Here is a 24,511-nt window from a genome sequence, read left to right as displayed (position 1 = left end):
ACATCTTCATAACACAAAAATTGTTGTATATTCCACAGTTTGGAAGATAGAGAGATTGCAGTATAAAACTTCATTTTTCACAGGCATTTGATCCCTGTATAAACATTAGGTTGTTTCACATAAGTATAAGGACAGGAATGAAGGAGTGTCCTGGTAGAAACTATAGCATATGTCCATTTATACCTATTATATTAAAGTCTTTCAATTTGGACGTAAAGACTATTTTTTTCCTTAGTGCTTAATTATTTTTCCTTTTCTTTTAATTTAAAAACACATTCTCTCCATTTCGGATACACTGCAACTGACTAGTTCACTATGCTCGCTCCCGTTTTCCTAATTTATTTCCTGCATTTTCCGTATAATTTACAACTTATCATTTTGATTCTCGGGTTATAATTTAAAATAATCTCAACTCTGCACCCTCCACAGAAACGAACTAATTTTGGGCTCCAATATTGCAAAATAACATCCTCAGCTGTTCACTATTACAGAAAGACGTAGGCTACGTATTAAGTATATGTTTATCATTTTTCATAACTGTAAATTCAATAAATTTATTCAGAAAGTTAAAATGAATTTTACTGTCAATGAATTCTACTGAAATAACATTCGCGATATAGGCCTACTACATTCACAACCGACAAACATACCTACTGTCATGTCAGATATAGGCCATTCTATTACTATTTCGAACAATTAACGACGCACCATTGCAATGCATGCATCCATCGCCTTCTTATAAGAAATTTATACGTATTAAATGATAGCAAGAGTCGTACGCATGTTCAGAATCATAGTCCTATTGTAAACAGGCTTCACTACAAATATTTAGAACCAAATTAAAACTGTCGTTTACTTACACAGAATCGAAATGAGTTGGTATTGACATTTTCTCATTTTATGAGCTAGCTAACGCTCTATAAATTTGATTTGAGCGTATAAAACACAAATTTCGGATCTACTGTATTCGATTAGCGTGACACTAAAGAGCTACGATAACTGAATAATTACCTAGGACTATAGTTTGGAGTACAATAGCGCAACAACAAGAAATTTTGTTCGTGTTATCGAAATCTGATATGTGGGCATGTTAACACGGATTTTAGTCATTCATTTGTTACACTAGAGACTTATACTGAAAATAATATTCATCTACAGTTTATATTAAGATTTTTCTGAAGAAAAATTTGCCCGTTTTTTAGATGCTAATTTCGTAAAACATCTAGTGTTATCTGAATTTGATTTACGGGCATATAAAAACGAATTTTCGTTCTATTAGTCAGTAACCAGTTAACCTACACTAGAGACCTACAGTCGAATAATATACACATGGCTTAGAATAGATACAATAACAATGCATTTTGTCACGAAATTTTGTTTGCTTACAAATGATTATTTTTTGTAAAATACCTAGTGTTATATTAACTTTATTCACGCGCCTATAAACACGGATTTTCGTTCTATTAGTCAGTAACTTGATACGCTAGACAGCTACATTGGGACACATATTCACCTACAGTATTATTAACACAACGCATATTCTTAGGCGAGCCTGTTCATTTACAGACGTTTAATTTCGTAAATTACCAAACATTCTCGGAATCCGATATACTGGTAGGCTACATCACACGCACTATCGTTCGAATGAAGTCTGTAGTAACCTGTTACACTTGAATATTTTGCTACGGTCGGAAGCAAATCGATAGCACAACACGGTTCCCTGCTACAGAACAACAAAACCAAACAAAACAGATGCATCAAATCAACTCACGTCTTTACAGAAGGCGCAGCCACAGTGGACGATTTCGGTGGTCTTGCTGAAGGGAACTTCCCCGAGGCACAACTTGCAGAGGAGAACCTGCTCGGCGGAGGCGGGCTGGCTGCCCCCGGGGCTGCAGGGCACGAAGCCGCCCCCGGCCGTGTTGAGGGAGTATCGCGACGAGGAGGCCATGGACAGCAGACTGCTGCAGCGAGAGCACATCCTGCTGGTGGAGCCGCCCGCGGCGTTGGGCGACAGGCCCGAACTGGAGTAGTGCGGGGGCACCCTGAGTCTGTTGACGGGTCGTAACGGTTCCACGTGGATCGTAGTCCGCGAGGAAGATGCCGACCGCAGCATCGCCGCACCGAAGCTCGACAGAGCCAACACCGTCTCGCACTTTCTCATACTCCCACCACCACCACCACCACCACCACCACTAGCACCTCGGTCTCCGCTGGGGACGTCACTTATGATTCCGCTGCCCCTGAAGTCGCTGCCGTTGATCCTGATGGACGGCGCCAGGCTGCTGCAGCTGCCCTCCCGCTTCATGAGGGGCACCATCACGGAGGAGTTCGCGGCGGCGGCCGACGCGACGTCTGCCGACGATTTCCCGCCGGCGCCGGCAGCCAGGACGGAACTGCTGGAGCTTCCGCCCATCTCGGGAGCGAGCGGGGTCCTGTCCCTGCCTGATGCTGCACGGGTTGACGAGGAGCGCCGGCTCACTAGGGACTTGAGACTCGGCATCAGCGGCAGATCGATGCGGCTACGTCGTCTGCTCGGCTTGGCCGCATCAGCTGTTGGCTTCCAGGGCGTGGCGACGATGAGCGACGTGGCGCGCCGCACCGTACTGCGCAGGACCGAGGGCACGCTCTGTTGCTCCGGAAGCAGCACGACCCTGTCTTGCTGGAACTGGGACTCCTTGCCCTCCACCAGTGTCCCGTAGCCGTAGCCGCTCGTCCAGGACTTGCAGACGCGGTCGCGGCGACTCCTGTTCTTCTTGGGCTCAGAATCCGCCGCCGCGCACAGCAGGGAAGACGTCACGCTGAGGGACGCGCTGTGGTTCTGAAACGGGAACCTCCGCAGACTCAGATCCTCATTGCTGCTGCTGTCGCTGCAGGTGATGAGGTGCTCCCGGGTCAGGGTCTTGTACTGAGAGCTAATACTGCCCTTGTGCGCCGTGCCGAGATTCCGCGTCATGGCTGATAGACGTTAGTTCAAAACTCGCTCTGATGAAAGCCCAAGTCCCGACCCCGCTCACGGGCGTATCTTGAAGAAAAGCCTGCAACAACAATACATTACCTTCATCACCACCATGGTTAATGATCCTCTATAAAACAACATTCTTAAACACACCGCGCCTTCAAAATAATGTTGCCGATTTCAGGCCATTGTTGTCTTTGTTATTTTGAAGACCTCTTCAAGGTTCATTCATGCTATAGGTCAGGCCACGCTCACGTTCGTAGTACGCTGCAGGGCAATCACACAACAAACACTATTAAGTCTGTTTTCTTATTTAGCAATAGTACAATCATCATTAGAAGTGCTTATATGAGACAGTAATAATTACTGAAAGTTCTGAAACATTGGATTTAGTTGCATTGATTTTTCGTGTGTGAAAGAATATTAAAAGAACTGAAAACAAAACAAGATGCTCTCCGGTTATGACTCATGAATAGCAGAAGATAGAGAAAAGGTCTCATTAATCGCAGAAGAGAAAGAGAGGGACTCAATAATCGCAAGAGAGGGACTCATTAATCGCAAAAGAGAAATAGAGACTCATTAATCGCAGGAGAGAAAAAGAGGGACTCATTAATCGTAGGAGAGAGAAAGGGTCTCATTAATCGCAGAAGAGGGACTCATTAATCGCAATAAAAAGAGAGGGACTCATCAATCACAAGAGAAAAAGAGAGGACTCATTAATCGCAACAGAGACTTATTAATCACAGGAGAGAAAAAGAGGGACTCATTAATCGCAGGACAAAAAGAGAGACTCACTAATCGCAGGAGAGAAAAGGTCTCATTAATCGCAGAATAGAAAGAGAGGAACTCATTAATCGCAAGAAAGAGTGGAACTCATTAATCGCAACAGAGAAAGAGACTCATTAATCGCAGGAGAAAAAGAGGGACTCATTGTTGGAGAATAGAAAGAGAGGGTCTCATTAATCGTAAGAGAGAAAGAGAGGGACTCATTAATCGCAGGAGAGAAAAAGAGGGACTTATTAATTGTAGGACAGATAAAGAGGAACTCATTATTACTTATTTAATTACTTATGGCTTTTAAGGAACATGGAGGTTTCTTTGCCGCCCTAACATAAGCTCGCCATCGGTCCCTGAGCAAGATTAATCCAGTCTCTGGAATCATATCCCTCCTCCCTCAAATCCATTTAAATATTATCCTCTCATCTATGTCTCGGCCTCTCCAAATATCTTTTTTACTCCGGCCTCCCAACTAACACTATATGTATTTCTGGATTCACCCAAACTTGCTACGTGCTAAACGTCTGGATTTAATATTACTAATTATGTCAGGTGAAGAATACAACTCATTATTGCAGGAGAGAAAGAGAGGATCTCCTTAATCGCAGGAGAGAAAGAGAGGCTTGCGTAAGAAAAATGCAATAAGCAACTTCCAGTTAATGTTTTTCATTTTTCAGAATCTTTTGGATCGGTCGTAAGTTTAACAAATAAAACCGACGATTTAGTTGGAATAGTATACTAAAATGCCATTTCCTGATTTAAAATGCAATAGTCCACTCCATTCATTCCAAACAGCGTATTACCTCAGTCTAGTATATACATTCACGTAGCTCAATACGTAGTAAATATGCATCCATAGATAGTTGCTAACCACTAAGATCGCTAATATCGCCTCATTACAGACAATGCGAAATAGTACCGGCACAGTCTATTGTTCCTAGCACCCTCACAACTGAAGCTTCGTGACTGTATATACTAGACTGTGCTATTACGTGACAAATTCTTCCCAGACAGTATACTATTTTAACGGCATTAATGGGAGAAGGGATGTCAGGCTACACGCCCGCTGCCTTTACTTCTAAGAAACTTCCAGCACTCATTTTTGGTAAAAACTGAGTAAACTTCTGGCCACAGTTGCTATCGCTCCACTCTGCTGTGAGGAAAATAAAGAAAGAAAAAAAGAAGTTGGATGAAGAATTGCCATCAAGAGCGCCAAAAATTCAAGCATGAAAATTTGATGAGAAAGATGAGGTTGAACGATCCAAATGATTACTATAACTTTTTCCGGGTTGATGGCCCAACATTCGACGCATTACTTGAGATGACTGCACCTATGATTATAGAAGCAAACACAACTATGAGAGGCAGCAAGTCAGGCTGATAAATAATCACACTACGATACCTTGCTACAGGCAATTCTTTCCAACACTTGTAGTTTACAAGTGTGTTTCCACCTCAAGGCATTAGAGTCATAGTTACGGAAACGTTCCGTTCAATAATGCAATACTTTGAAGCAAAAGACAATGTGTGACAGAGGTAAGCGACTGTATTCCACGGCTTCTCGTCAATAACTCGCGGGAAATTGCGCAATACTAACTACAGACGGCACAATATTTTTTTTCAGATTGCACAATAGGGTGGAGTGAAAATATGAAGTTTACGGAATCAAAATATAATACCAAGGAAAAGTTGTGGGTTGATATCATAAAGAACAATGCAAAATATATTTTCTCTAGATTAATATTTAGATGTGTCCCAAGAGCATTATATTTTTAAATTTTTACAAAATTTTGAGGTTCAATATTTTTTTGCGAGAGAACATTCTCCAGTGATTTAATCTGAACAGGATACCAGGAACATGTTAAAAAAAACATTTTAAAAGACTCGGCATATTTTTGGTCTCTTATTTTTTCATCTTGAAGTATCACAGAAACTTCAATTTATAAGAAAATTGGGAATAATCACAAACCTCTTAGGTATGATATAACTAATATAACAACATTAATGAAAATTCATTCTTCTTATGTTGCAGGGTACTTAAATCAGAATATTTCTAATATTAATACAAGAAATCTGATCTTCTACCCTGTATTAGCAATGCCAGAGGGGCTGAACTCATCACAATTATCTGTCTATCATGACGTAATTAAATACTATCTATGGGTCAAAAGTGAATTAAAATCTGACTTCAAATCAAAAGAATCTACTGTTGGACAGTTTTCAGAAAGCGTTGCTATCAAAACTAAGGAAATCCAGGTAAATGCATAAATTCCGAAATTAAACTGATTCGTGCTTACCATGATCAATACACAAACTTAATGAAGCCTTGTAAGAAACGACATAGTGACGACAACTAAAATTACAACATTGCAAAATTCAAAGAAGAAGCAAACAAACTATTTGATATATGCAGTTGAAAATAAATAAATAAAAAATTAATATAATAATAATAATAATAATACTGTAGGCCTAATTGTGATAAAGACCGCCATGTTCCAAAACAAGAAATAATGTTTTACTACAGTAAAAAACAGAAAGAAGATGATACCTGGACCTGTTGATTTAGTTACCATTCAGAAAGAAATGAAAAGGAAAACAAGAATAAATTCTAACTAAAAAAAAATAAATAGACTGAAATGGAATTTTTGTCATATTTTATGTAAAATACAATATATTTTGTCGCTTTGGATCCCCTCAAAAATACTGTATACTGCATCCTCAATTTAGAGTCTTCCAAATAAAGTTTAAATATGTGATTTTAGAGCAATTCACTAGCTATGTAATGAAAAACAAAATAATATAAGAAATATACAAAGAGGCAAAAAATTATAATTTTAAGAAACTTCAAAGCCTTTGGGGGACCTCAAAAACTAAATATATTCGTAGAAACTCCATATTTTTCACATTCCTAAGTTACTGTAAGTGAAAATACAGATTTTTGCAACTATTATATTTAGAAAACAGATAAAAACCAGTTTCATGTATAGATTCACTCCACCCTATTGCATAATATACTCGTATTTCAAAAAGTTTTGATACATTCAATAATATTACACATCATTTCAATCTAACTTAAACACACTCAATATTATTGCGCAACCTTACATAGTGTGCAGTAATATTGATAGTCTGGTAGCAGCTTCTGCGTAGTTATCCGGCGTCAATGTAATTGGTAACAGCGAGATGGCATTTTGAGAACAGTCCGTGCATTTAGCATGGGGATTATATAGCATTTGCCTTACGAGCGGTAAAACTATGGGGCAAAAACCCCAACAAGATATTCGGCCCAAACGGGATTCGAACCCACACCAGATAGCAGCCACGGAGTACGAGTCATTCTAGCTAACTTGATGACCTCCAATTTGATGAAAGCTCATACACTTATGGTGTAATGTCTATCACAGCATTTTGAATGAGGTATTAAGTCTTTGAACTTCAGCTCTGTGTACTTTACCCTTTACTGTATAAAAGAATCTAATTAGGTCAGATCCAGTGAACGCGCTACTCAGGTTCTAGATTCACCATTTCTTTTCACGTAACAGGAAACTGATTATTTAGATAAGATCTGAATTAAAGTGATTAATGACAAGAAGTGGCATCCTGCTGAAATATAACACTATCTCATCCTGTTATCGAGATAGTATGTAGAACTATTGCATGTAACTTGAGTAAAAGAGAAAGAACATGTGCAACTTACGTTTTGGAAATTCCAAGCAAAAATTAACCTTTGCACTATCTGAGGTATTCACCAAATTCCATTAGTATCGTACTTTTTCCGCCAAAATTTAACAATTATGTCGGCTTAATTTTCCGCTAATATGGCAGGTTTTTTCGTCACTGAATAAAATGTGGGACATCACATTTTTTATTTCATTTACTTCCAATACGAGTAGATCTATCACTGATTATGTTATAATTATAGTAGACAAAAAAGCTGAGCAGTGCTCTTTAATTTAGACATAAAAATTACTTTGTGCGAGATCGTGCATATTTGCTTGCTTTCCGCACACAACAAATACGCGGTAAGTGTGAAATACCACATTCAGTATTCCCAATGTAACACACATAACAATTTCCCTATCCTTACCGCTTAAGCGTCATATTCATTTTACTGCTTTAGGCTTTTAACATATTATTTTTAAAGACGTTCAATATAGTAATAATTATAAATTGGAAACTTACCACTGCAATTTCATCTAAATTGCACTGTTAATTATTGTTTTTAAATATTTGCAAAAATTAAGTAAACTTTACAACACCGCAAAAGTTACTGTATTTGTAATGCAAGTAACATGAAGGAAGCCGTGAAAAAATCAACAAGATTCCAGACTCAACATAGACTGGGGGGGGAAAAAAAAGACAGACGTATATCACGGCCTGCTGCAGTATAGTAAACACAGAAAACATTTTAAAGCAATAATGTTGAAGATAGATATATTTGTTTTCCAAAGTTGCCGTCATTGAACAGAAACCAAGATGGAGATTTCATTGCAAATGCTTAGAAATTCCTCTTTCAGGTATGTAATAAACGATCTTCGCACAATAGTAATATAGGTTACAAGAGCGGTATGTTGACGTTTTCATGGTCGAGGAAAAGATTGAAAAAGCGAAACGTAGTTGAGCTTTTTTAGTTTCCGAGAACATGAAAACAAACTACCGCTCGTGTATCGTACAATATTTTGTGCGAAGATCGTTTATTGCATACCTGAAAGACGAATTTCTAATTAGTTGCAATGAAATCTCCATGTTGGTTTCTGTTTAATGACGGCAACTTCGGAAAACCAAAATATCTTTCTTCAACATTGTTGCTATAAAATGTTTTCTGTGTTTACTATACTCCAGCAGGCCGTGATATATGTCTGTCTTTTTTTTTCCCCCCAGTCTATAAATGCGAACTTAAAACAAACGGTAAGGTTATGTAATGATTTATTTTTCATTTTAATATTTGAACAAATTATTTATATAACATATTGCAGTAATAACATCGGCATCGGGAATCTTGTTGATTTTTTCACGGCTTCTTTAATGTTACTTGTATCAGGAATGCAATAAGTTTCCTGGAGTAGTAGACTTTACTTAATTTTTGCATATATTTAAAAACAATAATTAACATTGCAATTTAGGTGAAATTGCAGTGGTAAGTTTCCAATTTATAATTATTACTATGTTAAACGTCTCTAAAAATAATATGTTAAAAGCCTAAAGCAGTAAAATGAATGTCGCGCTTAAGCGGTAAGAAGAGGGAAATTGTTATGTGTGTTACGTTGGGAATACTGAATGTGGTATTTCACACTTACCGCGTATTGGTTCTGTGCGGAAAACAAGCAAATACGCACGATCTCGCACAAAATAATGTACGATACACGAGCGGTATGTTTGTTTTCATGTTCTCGGAAATTAAAAAAGCTCAACTACGTTTCGCTTTTTCAATCTTTTCCTCGAACATGAAAACGTCAACATACCGCTCTTGTAACGCATATTACTATTACCTTTCTTCAATTAGTAGCCAATGATTTTTCCTTTCCACAGAATAACCATCCGAGCATTTATTGACGTTTAAATCCCTCGAATTCGTGAGTAATGGTGTCAACTAGAACTCGACGTGCTTTTAACTTTTGTGAAATAGTACATCTCGCAGCATTAAGGCACTCACCAGTCGGATCCTAAACCCGATATTAGTCTACAAATACAGTATAAATGTGAATTACCTTACAGGTTTGACTTCAAATTACATAAAAAAAAATACAGCACCACTGAGTCATGAAGATTAAAGACATAACAGGGAAAGATGACATGATAGTATGTGTATTTCAAATAGTCTACCTTCTGCATAGTCTACGACTATTGCAAATTATAAATGCCAAAATTAGCAATGTATCCCGCTAACCCTCCGGCTGGCGCGGCGGCGCATGGTGTGCGCCATGCCGTGATTTTCCGGTGCGTGCGTGTGTGTGTGCGTGCGTGTGTGTGTATTTTTTAAGCATTTATTTACATCATGTTCCATTACAATTAATGTAATACTACATGACTGGTTGATTAGTACAAAAATTTATGCATACAATTATTTATATCAGTTCTATTCTTAATATTGTTCTAGTTGTAGTTATAGTTATATTACTTACTAGCCGTACCCGTGCGCTCCGCTGCACCCGTTCGAAATAAATATAAGTAAATACATAATTAAAAAGGACATTTGATCCAGGGAACATTCGTGTTTGATAGAAGGATAAATCGTTTAATATGTTATTTAATTTAAATTGCATCCAAATAATTAAAATGCGATCATTTTGATCCAGAGACACTCATTTGGTGCAATTACAATTCCTTTAACATGTTTCTTAATTTTTATTACATGCAACCATAGTTTAATGAAGATTGACATCATTTAGATTTAATATGTATATTTTATTTTACTTGTTATAGGTTTCCATTGAATTATGGTAATAACTTAATTTTAACCCTTGTTTTCTACGTATTCAGTAAATGGCGCTTGGCCCACTATGGTTCTGAACCCTTCAAATAACTTAAATTATATTATATAATATTACATATTATATTATATTATATATTATATCAGAAGTTTCTGCAATAACATTATAGCATTATGTCCATCTAGAGAAGCTACACTTTCCAATGATGAAATAATAATTAATTATACAAATCGGTTAATTTAGCTTCCGATATTACTTCATACAAACACAGAAACATTCTCTGTAGGCTATCTTTCATAGCTTTCGAATGTTGCTGTCCAAGGCCCCTTATAGACGAAGTCATTTGTTTTTTAATTCACTGCACGGCCTTACATGCAGTTATTTTAATTTTAAAACTCATTTATCTCATTAAATATCAGTCCTATCAAAATTTTTCAAGGAATAAAACTTATCGAAAATTGTTTTTAAAGAAACGTTTGTTATGTAACATTTTTCACAAAAATCAATAATAAGCGAGATATTTCGATTTATTTAATTCAGGCCCCCTTATAACCCCCCGTTTAAATAATGTATTTTGAATGCCATATAGCCTAAAATCTAAGTTACAACGAAATTAATTTATATTCCAATTTTCATCGAAATCCGTTCAGCCATTATCGCGTGAAAAGGTAACAAACATACAGACAGAGAGACAGACAGACGGACAAAAATTTCCAAAAGCGATTTTCGGTTTCAGGATAGTTAATATATATGTTAGGACCAATTATTTTTGGAAAATCGAAAATTACCAGAAAAGTTTCAGCTACAGATTTATTATTAGTATAGATATAGTCTACCTCCTAATTACTACATACATATTTGTTACAATTTTTTACAGTGATTCAAAATCCACTGAATTTACAAATTGCATGTGTGTGTGTGTGTGTGTGTGTGCGTGCGTATGGAGAGGATAAGTTCCTATTTCTTCTGCGCGCGTCTATGTCTCCATTCTGGTGTTCGCTTTGTATTGAAATATAATAATAATAATAATAATAATAATAATAATAATAATAATAATAATATAGTATTAACAATAACGACGTCTTGCTTATTTACCACAGCTCATCTTTATGTTGGGGAGGTGTTTTCTAAAAGGTTCAATAATTTGTGAAAGAGTATATTTTTCTTCTGGACCTTTCGCACATTATGTTAGAAGTTAATAGATTAGAGTATGATCTAACATTAAAATGTATTTTGTCTGACAACATGAAATTCATTGCTTTCATTAAACAGTTTAGGAATCACGAGATCTAACCTAAAAATGTATTTTGTTTATTTTATTTTCGTATCTTAGGTTATTCAGCGTTTGAATGAGATGAAGGTGATAATGCCGGTGAAATGAGTCCGAGGTCCATCACCGAAAGTTACCCAGCATTTTGCTCATATTGGATTGAGGGAAAATCCCGGAAAGAACCTCAACCAGGTAACTTGCCCCGACCGGGAATCGAACCTGGGCCACTTGGTTTCGCGGCCAGACGCACTAACCGTTACTCCACAGGTGTAGACTATATTTTGTTTCATCAGATGAAATGATTAGTATGAATTCCAAAAACGAATGCCACTTTGAAATGCACGCTTTAGAATATTTACTCCATGATTGTAATAAAAGTCTAAACAAGAAAGAAATTAATTAAAACGTGAAATGGTATTTGTATCGATTACCCAAGGGCATGTATCACACGAAATATGCTATATTTATTTACACTCAGCCTACCTCACTATAATCTTGAAATTGTAACCACAACACAAAGCAACACATACAATAACTATTATGTATTAATTTTAATACAGATATAAATTAATTATTAGTATGTTCAAATTTCACTAGCTTCCAGAAATGGGCTCAGAAATCTAGAACAATTTCAATTTTCAGAATTTAAACTACCGACAACTTGTGTCACTGCTGTCAACATAACAGTTATAAAGTAATTACCAGTTGTAGAATTTCTCAGTACCGAAATTTGAATCGAAGTTGGCAGAAGAAAATTCAACCTGCAAACTATAAAATCACCATAATCCACTATCTTATGTAGTAATGGGGGAAAAATAGTTAGGTTTCACCCTTTGGATATTAAAGTAGGCTATAGGTATGTCTTCACAAACGGAAACTGTAATGTAACTACGCATGTATTTGAGTTACTTGACGTCATTTCTGCAATTGAAAGGTATTTTATGTACCGATGTGATACGTAACTTTCTACGTTGCAATTTATGTGCGTGTAAGTGGTTTTATAACAGTGCCATTAGGATTTTTTTCTGAGGCTGTACATGCAACAGCTCTTTCTCCCCTCTACAAGCATCATTACTACGTAAACAAACACTAGCGCCACAAAAGAAAGAGGTCACCCTGAAGTCATTAATTTATAGACGTAGTGTCATTTATGTTATGTGGGTGCACTTCAGATTGTTTTATACAACAGTAATATCACATATATTTGAAGGGTTTTTTTTTTTTATTAATTTAGACCGGCCAGAGGCCGTTTACCAAAGTTATCTATTTTGTTTTCTTTTTCGTTTTCATTTGTTTTTCTTACACTAATACAAACACAACACCCATACCCGAGGCGGGACTCGAACCCACAACCCTTCGGACCAAGCGATAGGGACATGCCGTGCCCCTACCGCTTGAGCCATCCGGGCCGGCTGGGGTTCAGAGCCATAGTGGGGCAAGCGCCATTTATTAAAAACGGAGAAAGCAATAGTTAAAGTTAAGTGAATACCATAGTTTAATGAAGACTGACATATTTTTAGTTTTAATGTGCATACTTTATACTACTTGCTATATGTTTCATTGTATTATGGCATTCACTTAATTTTAACCCTTGTTTTCTACCTTTTTAATATATGGCGCTTGGCCCACTATGGCTCTGAGCCCTTCATTTAATCTTGGCTTAAATTCAGTGTTGCCAGATTTGAGGAAATTTCCTCAAATTAGGAAATTTCTTTAAAGAAGAGAAACATAATGTTGAGGATCTGAAGAAAATACCAGACTGTTGAGAGATTTTTGGCTTTCATTTGAATTTAAGGAAGAAATGTGCAGTAAAAACTGAAGATTACATATTTCCAATACCGATATTTAAAATACGGGTGTTGTAAATACACATACACTTAATTATATTTACAATAAAACATGTTATTTATTAGATCTGCATTTTTCGTCTTACACCTCCCGTCGTCTTGCCTATCCGGTTGATGAGATTCGTCTTTCAACAACCAATCAGAATGCTACATAGTTATCGACGAGCAATAGGGGAGAGTTGGGTAGTATCGGACATCGGGTAATATCGGACAGTGAGTTCCTTTCATCTACCACCAGATGATACTACCTGAATGACATGGTTACGTTTCTGTTATGTCGCATACAGAAACGTAACCATGTTATCCAGGTTCTACCATCTGGTGGTAGATGAAAGAAACGCATTGTCCGATATTACCCGATGTCCGATACTACCCAACTCTCCCCTAAATAGCGCGAAGGACAATTATTTATGATTGGCACCTCACCAATTCCAATAAAATCTTCATATATATATATATATATATATATATATATATATATATATATTAATTATATAGAGTTACAGAAATCTGTTACCGATTTTTAACTCACTTATTGTTGCTAGCGGCTAATAAATGTAAGTCAGTTCTTGGTCAGTTCTGATTGTCTGTTTTGTCATTGTAATTTTCTAAACATTGAAGGAGTACCTGACTAGAAATGTATGTGCTTTCCAGATACAAGGTAGGCCTACAGATAAGAATATTTTTAAAAAATCACGCGTACAATACGTTGTCCGCAAGCTTCAAAAGTATATTTTCGTAATTTTATAGATTTAAAAAATGAGTACATCAAATTCTGACCCAATGACCATAAATACTTCTGATTGAGAGTCTAGCTAATATTTATCATCAGGCAGTACATCTCACTTGAGGAGATGTGTCAGAGGAAGAATAATTTATTGTTGCATACGAGTACATTTCAAGTCTGATTAGTGAACTATCTCACTTGTCAGCCATGTATGCTATAGAGGGGGAAGAAACTGGCCACTCTATCACATTATCTTCTCGGCCTAGTTGCCTCATGATTAATGCCTTATTGATGTCACTTATGAGGTTCCAATTAGTCATCGACATGCTGACTAAACATACATATACACATGACCATAAACTATTAAATTTAATAAAAGTGAACGTCAGTTACCTTCAGATTAATTTTTAAATCTTAGGTTAATCTACACTTTTTAGTCACAGTTTGAGGTTTAAGTTAAGTATAAATACCATTGGAATAATTAGTTTCACTGGTATTATAATAGGACAAACAGCAGTCTTGTGTCTCATTAAACCACTCTTTTTTTCTTCCTTTTTTTTCTTATTTGTTACCCAGCATTTACTACACCAATCCAAATTTCGCAGAAATGCAAAGACCTTGGACATACAGAGGGGATTTTGGGAACATTTTGTCTGTTTGGCCGAGGAAATTTTCGAGTTGAAGCTGGCAACACTGCTTATAAGCTAGTCTTATAATGAATGATAGGGAACGATGACAAATATTGACTGCAGCATGGTACATAGGCTGGGGACGTGAGCTAGTACGAGGACATTGACTTGGTTCTGCGATCGATTACGGGAATAACAAGGTGTACATAAACGAATCTGGACATCTCTAAAAGTAAATATACGCTACGCATTACAAAGATATATTTTTACGTTACCTTTCCTTATGTGGAGAAAAATTATCCTAGAATTATTAGTGGGTTTGAGTTTCTTCCTTTCTTTTCTTGTGCTACAAAATCTCTGTGTATAATATTGCTTGTCACCTCATACGTTTGTATTACGTACTTTACATATAATGTTGTTGTCATTCACTTCAAAACACTCACCAAATTCCGCTGCAAAAATATGCGCCTGAGAACCTTTAACCTTCGGCATTGTTATTATTAAGCAGGTTTACTTTTTACGCGTGCAACAGTAGTGACTGGCGAACCGAGTATTCAACAGTTACACTGTATACGAATGCTAGAGTACTGACTTCTGAACGGATAGTAAACTTGAAACCACCGTAACGCACCCTATTGGTCCCCAACAATACAAGCGTATTTATAACTTATCTGACAATTGATACATGTTCTACGAGCTCTAAAACCTTCGAGTGAATACTGTAATAAGTTTACTTAACGTTTCTTTAAGCCGATTTATTTTCATACTATTTTACAATTCATAACAAGTCTTCTAAATGGCGCCCAGTAACCTCGATACATGCATTACAAAGGGGCAAGAAATTCTGCCGAACTCTCACAAATATCTCTGGTTATCTTGTACGACGAGACAGGCAGCTAAGATTCTGGCAACAAATTAGTTTCCATGCAGTTTCGTAAATTAAAGATTTGATATGTTCTCAAAGGAAAATGTCCAGGAGAGTAAAGTTTGGTGATCGCGGTGGCCAAGGGATGGGACCTCCTCTTTCAATCCAACTTCGAAGGAATGTGATATCCAAGTTACGGTGGACGTCAACATTGAAATAAGCAGGCTCCGCCATCGGGTAATGCTCCGTCTCATACCACCGTTCAAAATCATATCAATGTAAACAGTGTATAAGCCATTCGTTATCTCGTGAAACCAAATGCACGCGTGGGCCGTAGTTATAGTAACAACTTTACGGTGGGAGTAAATGAGGTAGCTAGCTGCATGTTGAAGCGTAGCGAGGGAAGGAAGCTTTTCAGTCCAATTTCTTTCCCTCACGTATAGGTACGTTTCACGAGATAACGAATGGCCTATACTGGGTTATCATGAGGAGTTAGGTACTGCTTACAGCACTAAAATTTTTGGAAATATTCAACATTTTTTTTCTCCATTACTGTATCTTGTACAATAATGAAAATTGGTATATATATATATATATATATATATATATATATATATATATATATATATATATATATGCTTTTTTTTCAAAATTCAAAATGTTAGTAGTTCACTGTGCAGTGTTGAAGCGTTTCCCCCATAACTCATAAACTTGTTAACTTTTTCATGTTCTCTCTCTCTTTTATTTTATTTCTGAAACTCGTGTTTATAATATCATGCTCTTTCAACTATATTCCTTAATAAATAATTTTTTTGTGTTAGAAGAAATAGTGATATCTGACCATTTTTAAAATGAATTTATTTTTTTATCGGACAATCTATGAAAAGTAGAGAAGTGAGTGATCTTGCATCATATTGTAGATATGACGTGCATAAATACACACAAAAAATTTCATCACATAGTATTTGAGTTATGTGGGAAACGCTTCATCATTTTGTACAGTGAACTGAATTTTAATTTTACTGCTGTAAGCTGTGCCTAACCCCTTAAGCGATTTTATGTTGTTTCGAAAGATAGGCCTAGATAGTTGAACGACATAACTTGTTCTATACTTTTTTGTATACTGCTAGTTTGAATCTTAATGGTCGTTTTGAAATTGTTAATGATTTGGTTTTTTCTGTTGATATTATCATGTTAAATTGCTGAGCTGTTAGTTGAAATCTGTACAGTAATTTCTGGAGATTGTCTTCATTTTTAGCAAGTAAGACTACTTCATCTGCGTAACATATTATATTAATATCTTTATTTCTCAATCTATAACCTGCACTCGCTTTCCTGGTTTCTTTTATTATTTCCTCCATGATGACGTTAAAAAGGATGGTACTTAAACTGTTTCCTTGCCTTATTCCTGTTTCAATTGGTATCTTTTCTGCCAATTTATTCTAATTCTTGTACTATTATTAATATTTAGTTATACATCTTGATTACACAACTTTTCACACTATATCACTTCAGAATATGTATTATATGTCTTCCTCGTGTTAAATTCTATCGTACTTGGTTTCGGTCTGTGGGGGTGTGTTTGTGTAGTGTAATGTGGAATCAAAGAGTGTGTCTGTTCTGAATTTGAGTTGTGTGTTGAGAATTTCATTTGGATGTGTTTTTGTGTGTCTGTATTTATTTTTTATTTTATTGGTTTATTTTACGACGCTTTGAAGGTGATAATGCCGGTGAAATGAGTCTGGAGTCCAGCACCGAAAGTTACCCAGCATTTGCTCGTATTGAGTTGAGGGAAAACCGCGGAAAAACCTCAACCAGGTAACTTGCCCCGACCGGGATTCGAACCCGGGCCACCTGGTTTCGCGGCCAGACGCACTGACCGTTACTCTACAGATGTGGACGTGTGTCTGTATATTTCGTATTGTTCTAGTATGTTTAGTTTCTGGCTTTCAACCACCCAACACAACACAAACAAGCTGCATTCCGAACAATGGTACACAGACTACTCAACATACCAATGAACCAACATGATTAGAAAGAAGAGCTAAACACAATCAAATACATAGCACAAGAAAACGGATACAACCCCAACATAATAGACAACATAATACGAAAGACAAAACATAATCACAAAAAACATAAGAATACAACACAAACACAAGAACACAAAAAATACCATACGAAAACAAAAACACACACAAGATTGCAACCTCATTCAAGAAATTAAATTACAACATCGCATACAGAACAAATAACACTCTACAAAAACATCTCAACACACAAACAAACAAATACAACCACACAGGCGTATAGAAACTCAAATGTAACATCTGCAACAACTTCTACATAGGACAGACAGGCAGATCATTTCAAACACGTTACAAAGAACACATCACAGCCATAACAAAATTACAAAACACTTCCACATATGCAGAACACATCACAAATGCTAACCACACATACAGAGACATCAACACAGACTCTCTCGTCTACACATCCAACCAAAAAGCCAGAAACTAAACACACTAGAACAATACGAAATATACAGACACACAAAAACACATCCAAATGAAATTCTGAACACACAACTCCATTTCAGAACACACACACACTCTTTGACTCCACATTACACTACACAAACACACCCCCACAGGAAACAAAATAAAAGGCGCGAAGACCAGCAACAACCAGTTCTGAAGAAGGCCAATAACAGGCCGCAACATGTTAAGCAGGTACGATAGAATTTAACACGAGAAAGATGTATAAGACATATTCCGAAGTATTTGGTTGTTCAATAATGAATGTGTTTGAATGTGTAAAGTTGAAAGAAAAGTTGAACCATGTAGATGCATTTTAATACTACCTGTGTCGCGCGCGAAACATGACGTCACGCCAACATAGTCTATGAACAACTAATCTTGTCTCCGTATGCCCTGAGAAAGAATATGGTCCCTAATTATTATTATTATTATTATTATTATTATTATTATTATTATTATTATTATTATTTCCCATTGAGAATATTACTATCTGTCCATTATTAATGCAATGTACTGCTGTGCTGTTCTTGATGGAGGTCCGGTGTTGGTCGTGCAAATCTCACTTCCAATTGCAAAATCAGAAGTGCGGCTAAAGACATAAGCCACACTTCCTCTATGATTATATATACCAAAGAAGCGAGAGAAGAGGTTTATGAAGATTGTTTTAAAATACTCTTTTTCACATAAACAAATGAATTAACGTGTGACTATTATTCTGGTGCTCAACATGTGTGTTTAGACATGGGAAAAGTTATTCTTTTTTCTGGAACTACTCCATATGCTCCTGTTCATCTGGAATATCAAGTTCAAAATAACAATTCCGAAATAACAGTTTGACAAATAAACTGTGAGCTGAGGAAGTTCTAGGAGACTGCATGACGTTGAGTAAGAGCAAGATGGTCTGGACTAGGTACGGCACAGCTTGGCCCATTGCAGAACAATGTGCTGCTGTATAGTGCACACTAAAAACAATGACCTTATCTATTTAAAAGAAACACACAAACAATTATATGTGTTTGTGTATATATATATACTGAAAACATCGACTTACAGTATACAAAATACAGTACATCGGGCACACGTTTACACTGTAAACAGCTGGAATGTAACAAAATCCCCGTGTTTTCTAAATACAAAACTTCGACAGTGGGCAATACTCTGTTTTTCATAGAGGAAAGTTTACAGCTGAAATGTCAAACGGTCTGTCCACCTCTATTTGGAGATGGCGCTACTGTACAGGATGTTTCAGAACTAAGTTGATAAAAACAAATACAACTAAAGGAGTATATGGACGCAAAACACAGAACTACACTAAAAATTATTTCATTTAAATGTATTATAGGTTATCCTAATTTCCTCACTTTTCTCAATGTTCTTAAAAATTCCTTAAATTTTTCTTATTGTCCTCGTTTCTGCTGTAATGGAATCTAATAGCTTTTAGTACAGACCCAGAAACAAAATTTGGGCCACCTGAATTTTCCAAGTCTCTGCTGTGAGGAACGTGAAAGTTTAATTTGTAGTGTTTCGTATTTTGCGAAACTTTCGGCAAAATATCGTCTATTCTAAACTGGGCATAAAGCTTTCTTTATATAAAGAAGTACTCTCAGTCTTAAAACTTCCTGATTAAATGTGCCCAAAGTTGTAACAGGAGAGTCGCGAATACGTTTCTCGGAAGGGTTTTTAAGCTTTTCTCCAGATTCATTTTATTTCATGGGACTATATGACTAATGGAAATTGTCTTCCATTCCTTGCATTGTCATATTAACTCTGAAATACATGTAAACACGACTCATGACTTCCTTGGTATCAAAGTGTAGGCCTACCTAATATCCTCTACCTCTATTAAATAGGAAGTAATTACTAAGCAAATGAACACCAGCATATAAATCATAATATCCATCATCCTTAATGAAAAGTAACTGCAAATGACGTGTTTAAAAATTGAATCTAACTAGATTACAAGCAGGCTTAGATTGAGGGAGGATAACAAAGAACGTTAAAATGTTGTAGAAACATCCTTTCAAACAGATATAACCTACAAGGTTACACAATTATGTAACAGTCCACCTTCATTTTGTGCCATCTCTAGGGAATTATCGGAGCTGCTAGTGTGGATTTTGTTGTTGTTGATGATAATAATAATTCCACAAAAAAAAAAAAAAAAAAAAAAGGATAAATTTATAAGAAAACCGATACATTATACAATGTATTGCAACAAAATTTCAATTATTCTTCCTCTTTCCTCTTCCCCTCCTATGCACATTTGTGATTAAATTTCTTTCCTATGACGCAACATTCAGCTCGCTCACTAGACAAACAACCAAGGACAGGGGCCATTAACGCTGAATCGAGCTGTAATCTGCGGGTACTTGACTGTTTGTCATTCATCCATATGAAGCCAGTTATGTAGACCAATTTACAGACAACAGTCGTTGTCACCCAGGGTGCGCCATAGGCAGCTGGTCTACGCTACACTCGCGATGAGATGTTGATGATGATTTGTTAGGATTCCATAGGGGAACCGGAGCTCCCGGAGAAAAACCGTGTGTTACTTGGATCACGGGCTTGTCCAACACAAGTTATAAATCAAGGGTACACCGGGGATCGAACCCGGATCCATAGGGTTATAAGTCCAGCGCTCTAGCTACTAGACCACCGTGGCATGAAATGTAATATTACTTTAGCAAATTAAGTATCAAATTTAATAATAATAATAATAATAATAATAATAATAATAATAATAATATTATTATTATTATTATTATTATTATTATTATTATTATTATTATTATGTGCGCTACCTTATTTATTATTGAATTAACGACGACATCGTTCTAATAAATACCACGCAAAATTTTATTTTCACTGGTAAAATCAGTCCTAACTTATGTAATAAATCACGAAATGATCAGCGACGATGATCTGTGTCATAAACAAATCCAAGGTTTAGATAGATATGTTGTTTCTATCAGAAGCTTAGGCATATTATGATGCCGATACTTAGACCTACCTAAATAATTGAGGTACAAAGCATTACCATATTAAATAACATAATATCATACTGTTTCACCCTCTTCAAAATGACGGGGAAAATAGTATGAAATTATCACTGACCAAGTCATTTTGTAACCAACTACAGTATACGAAATACGATTAACAGAACCTAGCCTACTATCTAAATTTATTCATACTTGGAATTCCACTCACATAAATCAGCATGTGTTTCTTCTGAAACTTTACTGCGTACACAGAGCAAACAGAACAAATGCTTAAAAAGAAGCACGTAAAGAAACAATCGTTGGTTTACGAATTCTTCGGAATTCCATTTATGGTTTCCAGGACATAAATCCAAGAGTGCTTGCGTCGATATTGTATTGTTCCGGCACTACAAACAATGCATAAACCTGATACTAGGTTGAGGAATAAAATTCCGGCGATTGGCAAATGGCACGCAGAATTTCTTCGCCACTGCCTAAACTGAACAGAAAAATGCGACAAAAAACGCTTCCCATATTTCATCATACGCAGATGAGGACTATACAAAGTGAATCGTAAGTAATGTAATTAATTTCATCATATTTTGCTTCCTTTTCGAGATAAAAACTCTCTTATATCCAAAATTCCATAGTGTGCTATGAGAAAGCCATTGATATAATTCCCAATACGCTAAGTCAATTTAAGAGAACAGTGTATTATGATAATAAATGATTGAAAGAACTTAAGTTTTGTTCTTTAAATATAGGCGTACAGTAATTTGAGCCGAACAAATGTAATATTTTAAATTCCTTTTCAAAAAGAAAAGTTACATTTGTTCAGATCAAATTTCTGCACATTTACAGGAGAAAACTAAACTTCTTTCAATCATTTGTCGTCATAATACACTGCTTTTTTGAACTGACTGAACATATTAGGAATTAAGTCAATGGCTTTCACAAAATACGCTATGAAATGTTTCATATAAAACAATTTTTATCTCGAAAAAGAAACAAAATAAAAACGACAAAAATTGTATTTAACTTTTTATACAGGGTAATTCACGAGGATTTACCGTCACTTACGGAGCTTATTTCCGAAGACATTTTGAGCAAAAACGTCTTATAAACATGTGTCCTAATCTCAATATTTTCAGAGTTACATTAATTTGAAATTGTTTGTAAAATACCATTATTCTTGAGTTTTAAGAGTAAAAGAATATTACTGATAAAGAATGAACTATTCAGGAATATTATTTCTTTAATTAGCTAATATTCGGAAGCTAAAAATGTGTTGTGAATTCCATAGTTGCTTCGTACAGAATTTTTTCCTGATTTTTTACCACAAAATTACATTTTCTTACGCATTTATCACAACAATTGTTATAAATGACACCACTCTTGTAAATTCTTCAAGACTGTACATTAGGATGCATAATTAAACTGTAAAGAATCAAGTTTCTAAAATCATATGATTTGTAAAAAGTTTTGTGATAAGTGCGTAAGAATGATGTGAATTTTAGTTAAAAATTGAAAAACAAAATCTGCACAAAGCAATTAACAACACATGTTTAATTTCGAGGGAAAAATTGTTCCGGGGCCGGGCATCGAACGTACCAACGCTCTACCAACTGAGCTACCCGGGAACTCTACCAAACACTGATCCAATTTTTCCCTCTATATCCACAGACCTCAAAGTGGGCTGACAACCGTAAAGCAACCAACATCAAGTGCACACTAACTCTGTGTGACTTAAATTGTGGTTTTCTGTTAACGAACAGTGACATCACTCGATATTGGCCCACTTTGAGATCTGTGGTTACAGAGGAAAAATTGGATCGGTGTCTAGTAGAGTTCCCAAGTAGCTCAATTGGTAGAGGGTTGGTACGTTTAACCAAAGGTCCCGGGTTCGATGCCCGGCCCGGAACAATTTTTCCGTCGAAATTATTCAAATCAACTTTACAGCTGAAAGCTTCATTTGCAATACATGTTTAGCTTCAGAATACTAATCAATTAAAGAAATGATACTTCTGAATAGTTCATTCTCTATCTGTAATATTCTTTTACCAGTAAAGCTAAAGGAAAAAGGTATTTTACAAACAACTTCAAATTAGTGTAACTTTGAAAACATTGAGATTAGGACACAGTTTATATGACATTTTTTGCTGTGAATGTCTTCGGAAATAAGGTCCGTAAGTGACGGTAAATCCTCATGTATCATCTTGTATATCTCAAAGAATAACCTGAAATTAATGACATTACTTACATAGTGAATTATAAATGGAAGAACACTAAAATAAAACGTTTTTCTTAGAATATCACTATTAAGAATGGAGATGGTCCATCGCTGTGAAGTAACGGTTACTTGTCTGACCGTGGAACGAGCGGGCCCGGGTTCAAATCCTGGTTGGGACAACTTACCTGGTTGAGATTTTTTCCCGGGGATTTCCTTCAATCTATTAAGAATAAATTTATTTATTTATTATTTATTTATTATTTTGCTAATAATTGTAACATAAATTATAAAATATACAGAGAAACTTTAGCTCGCCCCTGAAAGAGTAGAACTCGTGCTCAGGGGCGGATTCCTGCATTGAAATTAATAATTATACAATACAATTATAATTAATAATTATACAATACAATTTGCAATTATAGTATATAAATTTAAATTTACAATTTTTCAATTTTTTATAAAATCCATACATAACTTTTTTAATTTAATACTAGAACTATTAGAATTGACAAGATTAGGATATTTAAATATAAATTTGTTATATATTCTTGGGCCTAAATTACTACTATGATTAAATACTGTAACAGTGTTGCATTTTGGTTCAAACAATCTTAAAGATTCATACCTTTTGTTTCATAAATATGAGAATACAATTCAAAATTATTTCGATTTTTATGTATGAATTTTATTAATACAGTATAATAAATTTGTCTTACGTTAAGTACATTAGTCTATAAACAAATTTTGAGATGGAAAATCAATAGGTTTATGAAGACATATTTTAATTATTTTCTTCTGTAATAAATAAAGTGGATTAAAATTGGATTTAAATTAGCTACCCCATCCTATAATTCCATACATAATTACCGATTGAAATAAAGTTAAATATATTGTACGTAATAAACTTATTGACAAGTAATTCCTCAATAAAACAAAATAATATACTATTTTACGTAATTTATTACAAAGGTAATTAATGTGTTGGTTCCATTTTAAATGATTATCGAAAATTATGCCTAAATACTTAACTTCAGAGGACTCTTTAATAATCGGACATTTACACTGTATAAGACAACAATCAGAATTATGTAATTTAATACTTAATATAGATGTAGGAGGTTTGTTACATTTTTCAGATAATGAGAATGGAATAATGATGGTTTTATTTTCGTTGATAGAAAGACAATTTATGTCAAACCATTTTTTTATTAATTTAATATTATTATTTAATTATTAATTTAATACCGAGTAACTTTCG

At 35.5% G+C, this 24,511-nt stretch overlaps 1 protein-coding gene across 1 annotated transcript in view; it reads right to left on the bottom strand.

The window, feature by feature from the left end:
- LOC138713359 (uncharacterized) overlaps positions 1-24,511 on the bottom strand; it is a 467,222-nt gene that overhangs the window by 236,304 nt on the left and 206,407 nt on the right. The window contains exon 3 of the mRNA XM_069845391.1: positions 1,772-3,038. Within this exon, the coding sequence (XP_069701492.1) occupies positions 1,772-2,956 (1,185 nt within the window). The 5' untranslated portion in view covers positions 2,957-3,038. The remainder of the gene's footprint in view (positions 1-1,771; positions 3,039-24,511) is intronic.

The sequence above is a fragment of the Periplaneta americana genome, chromosome 14 (assembly GCF_040183065.1).
Source record: "Periplaneta americana isolate PAMFEO1 chromosome 14, P.americana_PAMFEO1_priV1, whole genome shotgun sequence".
Classification (NCBI taxonomy): Eukaryota; Metazoa; Arthropoda; class Insecta; order Blattodea; family Blattidae; genus Periplaneta; species Periplaneta americana.
The sequence above is the reverse complement of the archived record's forward strand: the minus strand, read 5'-3'. Positions and strand labels throughout refer to the sequence as shown.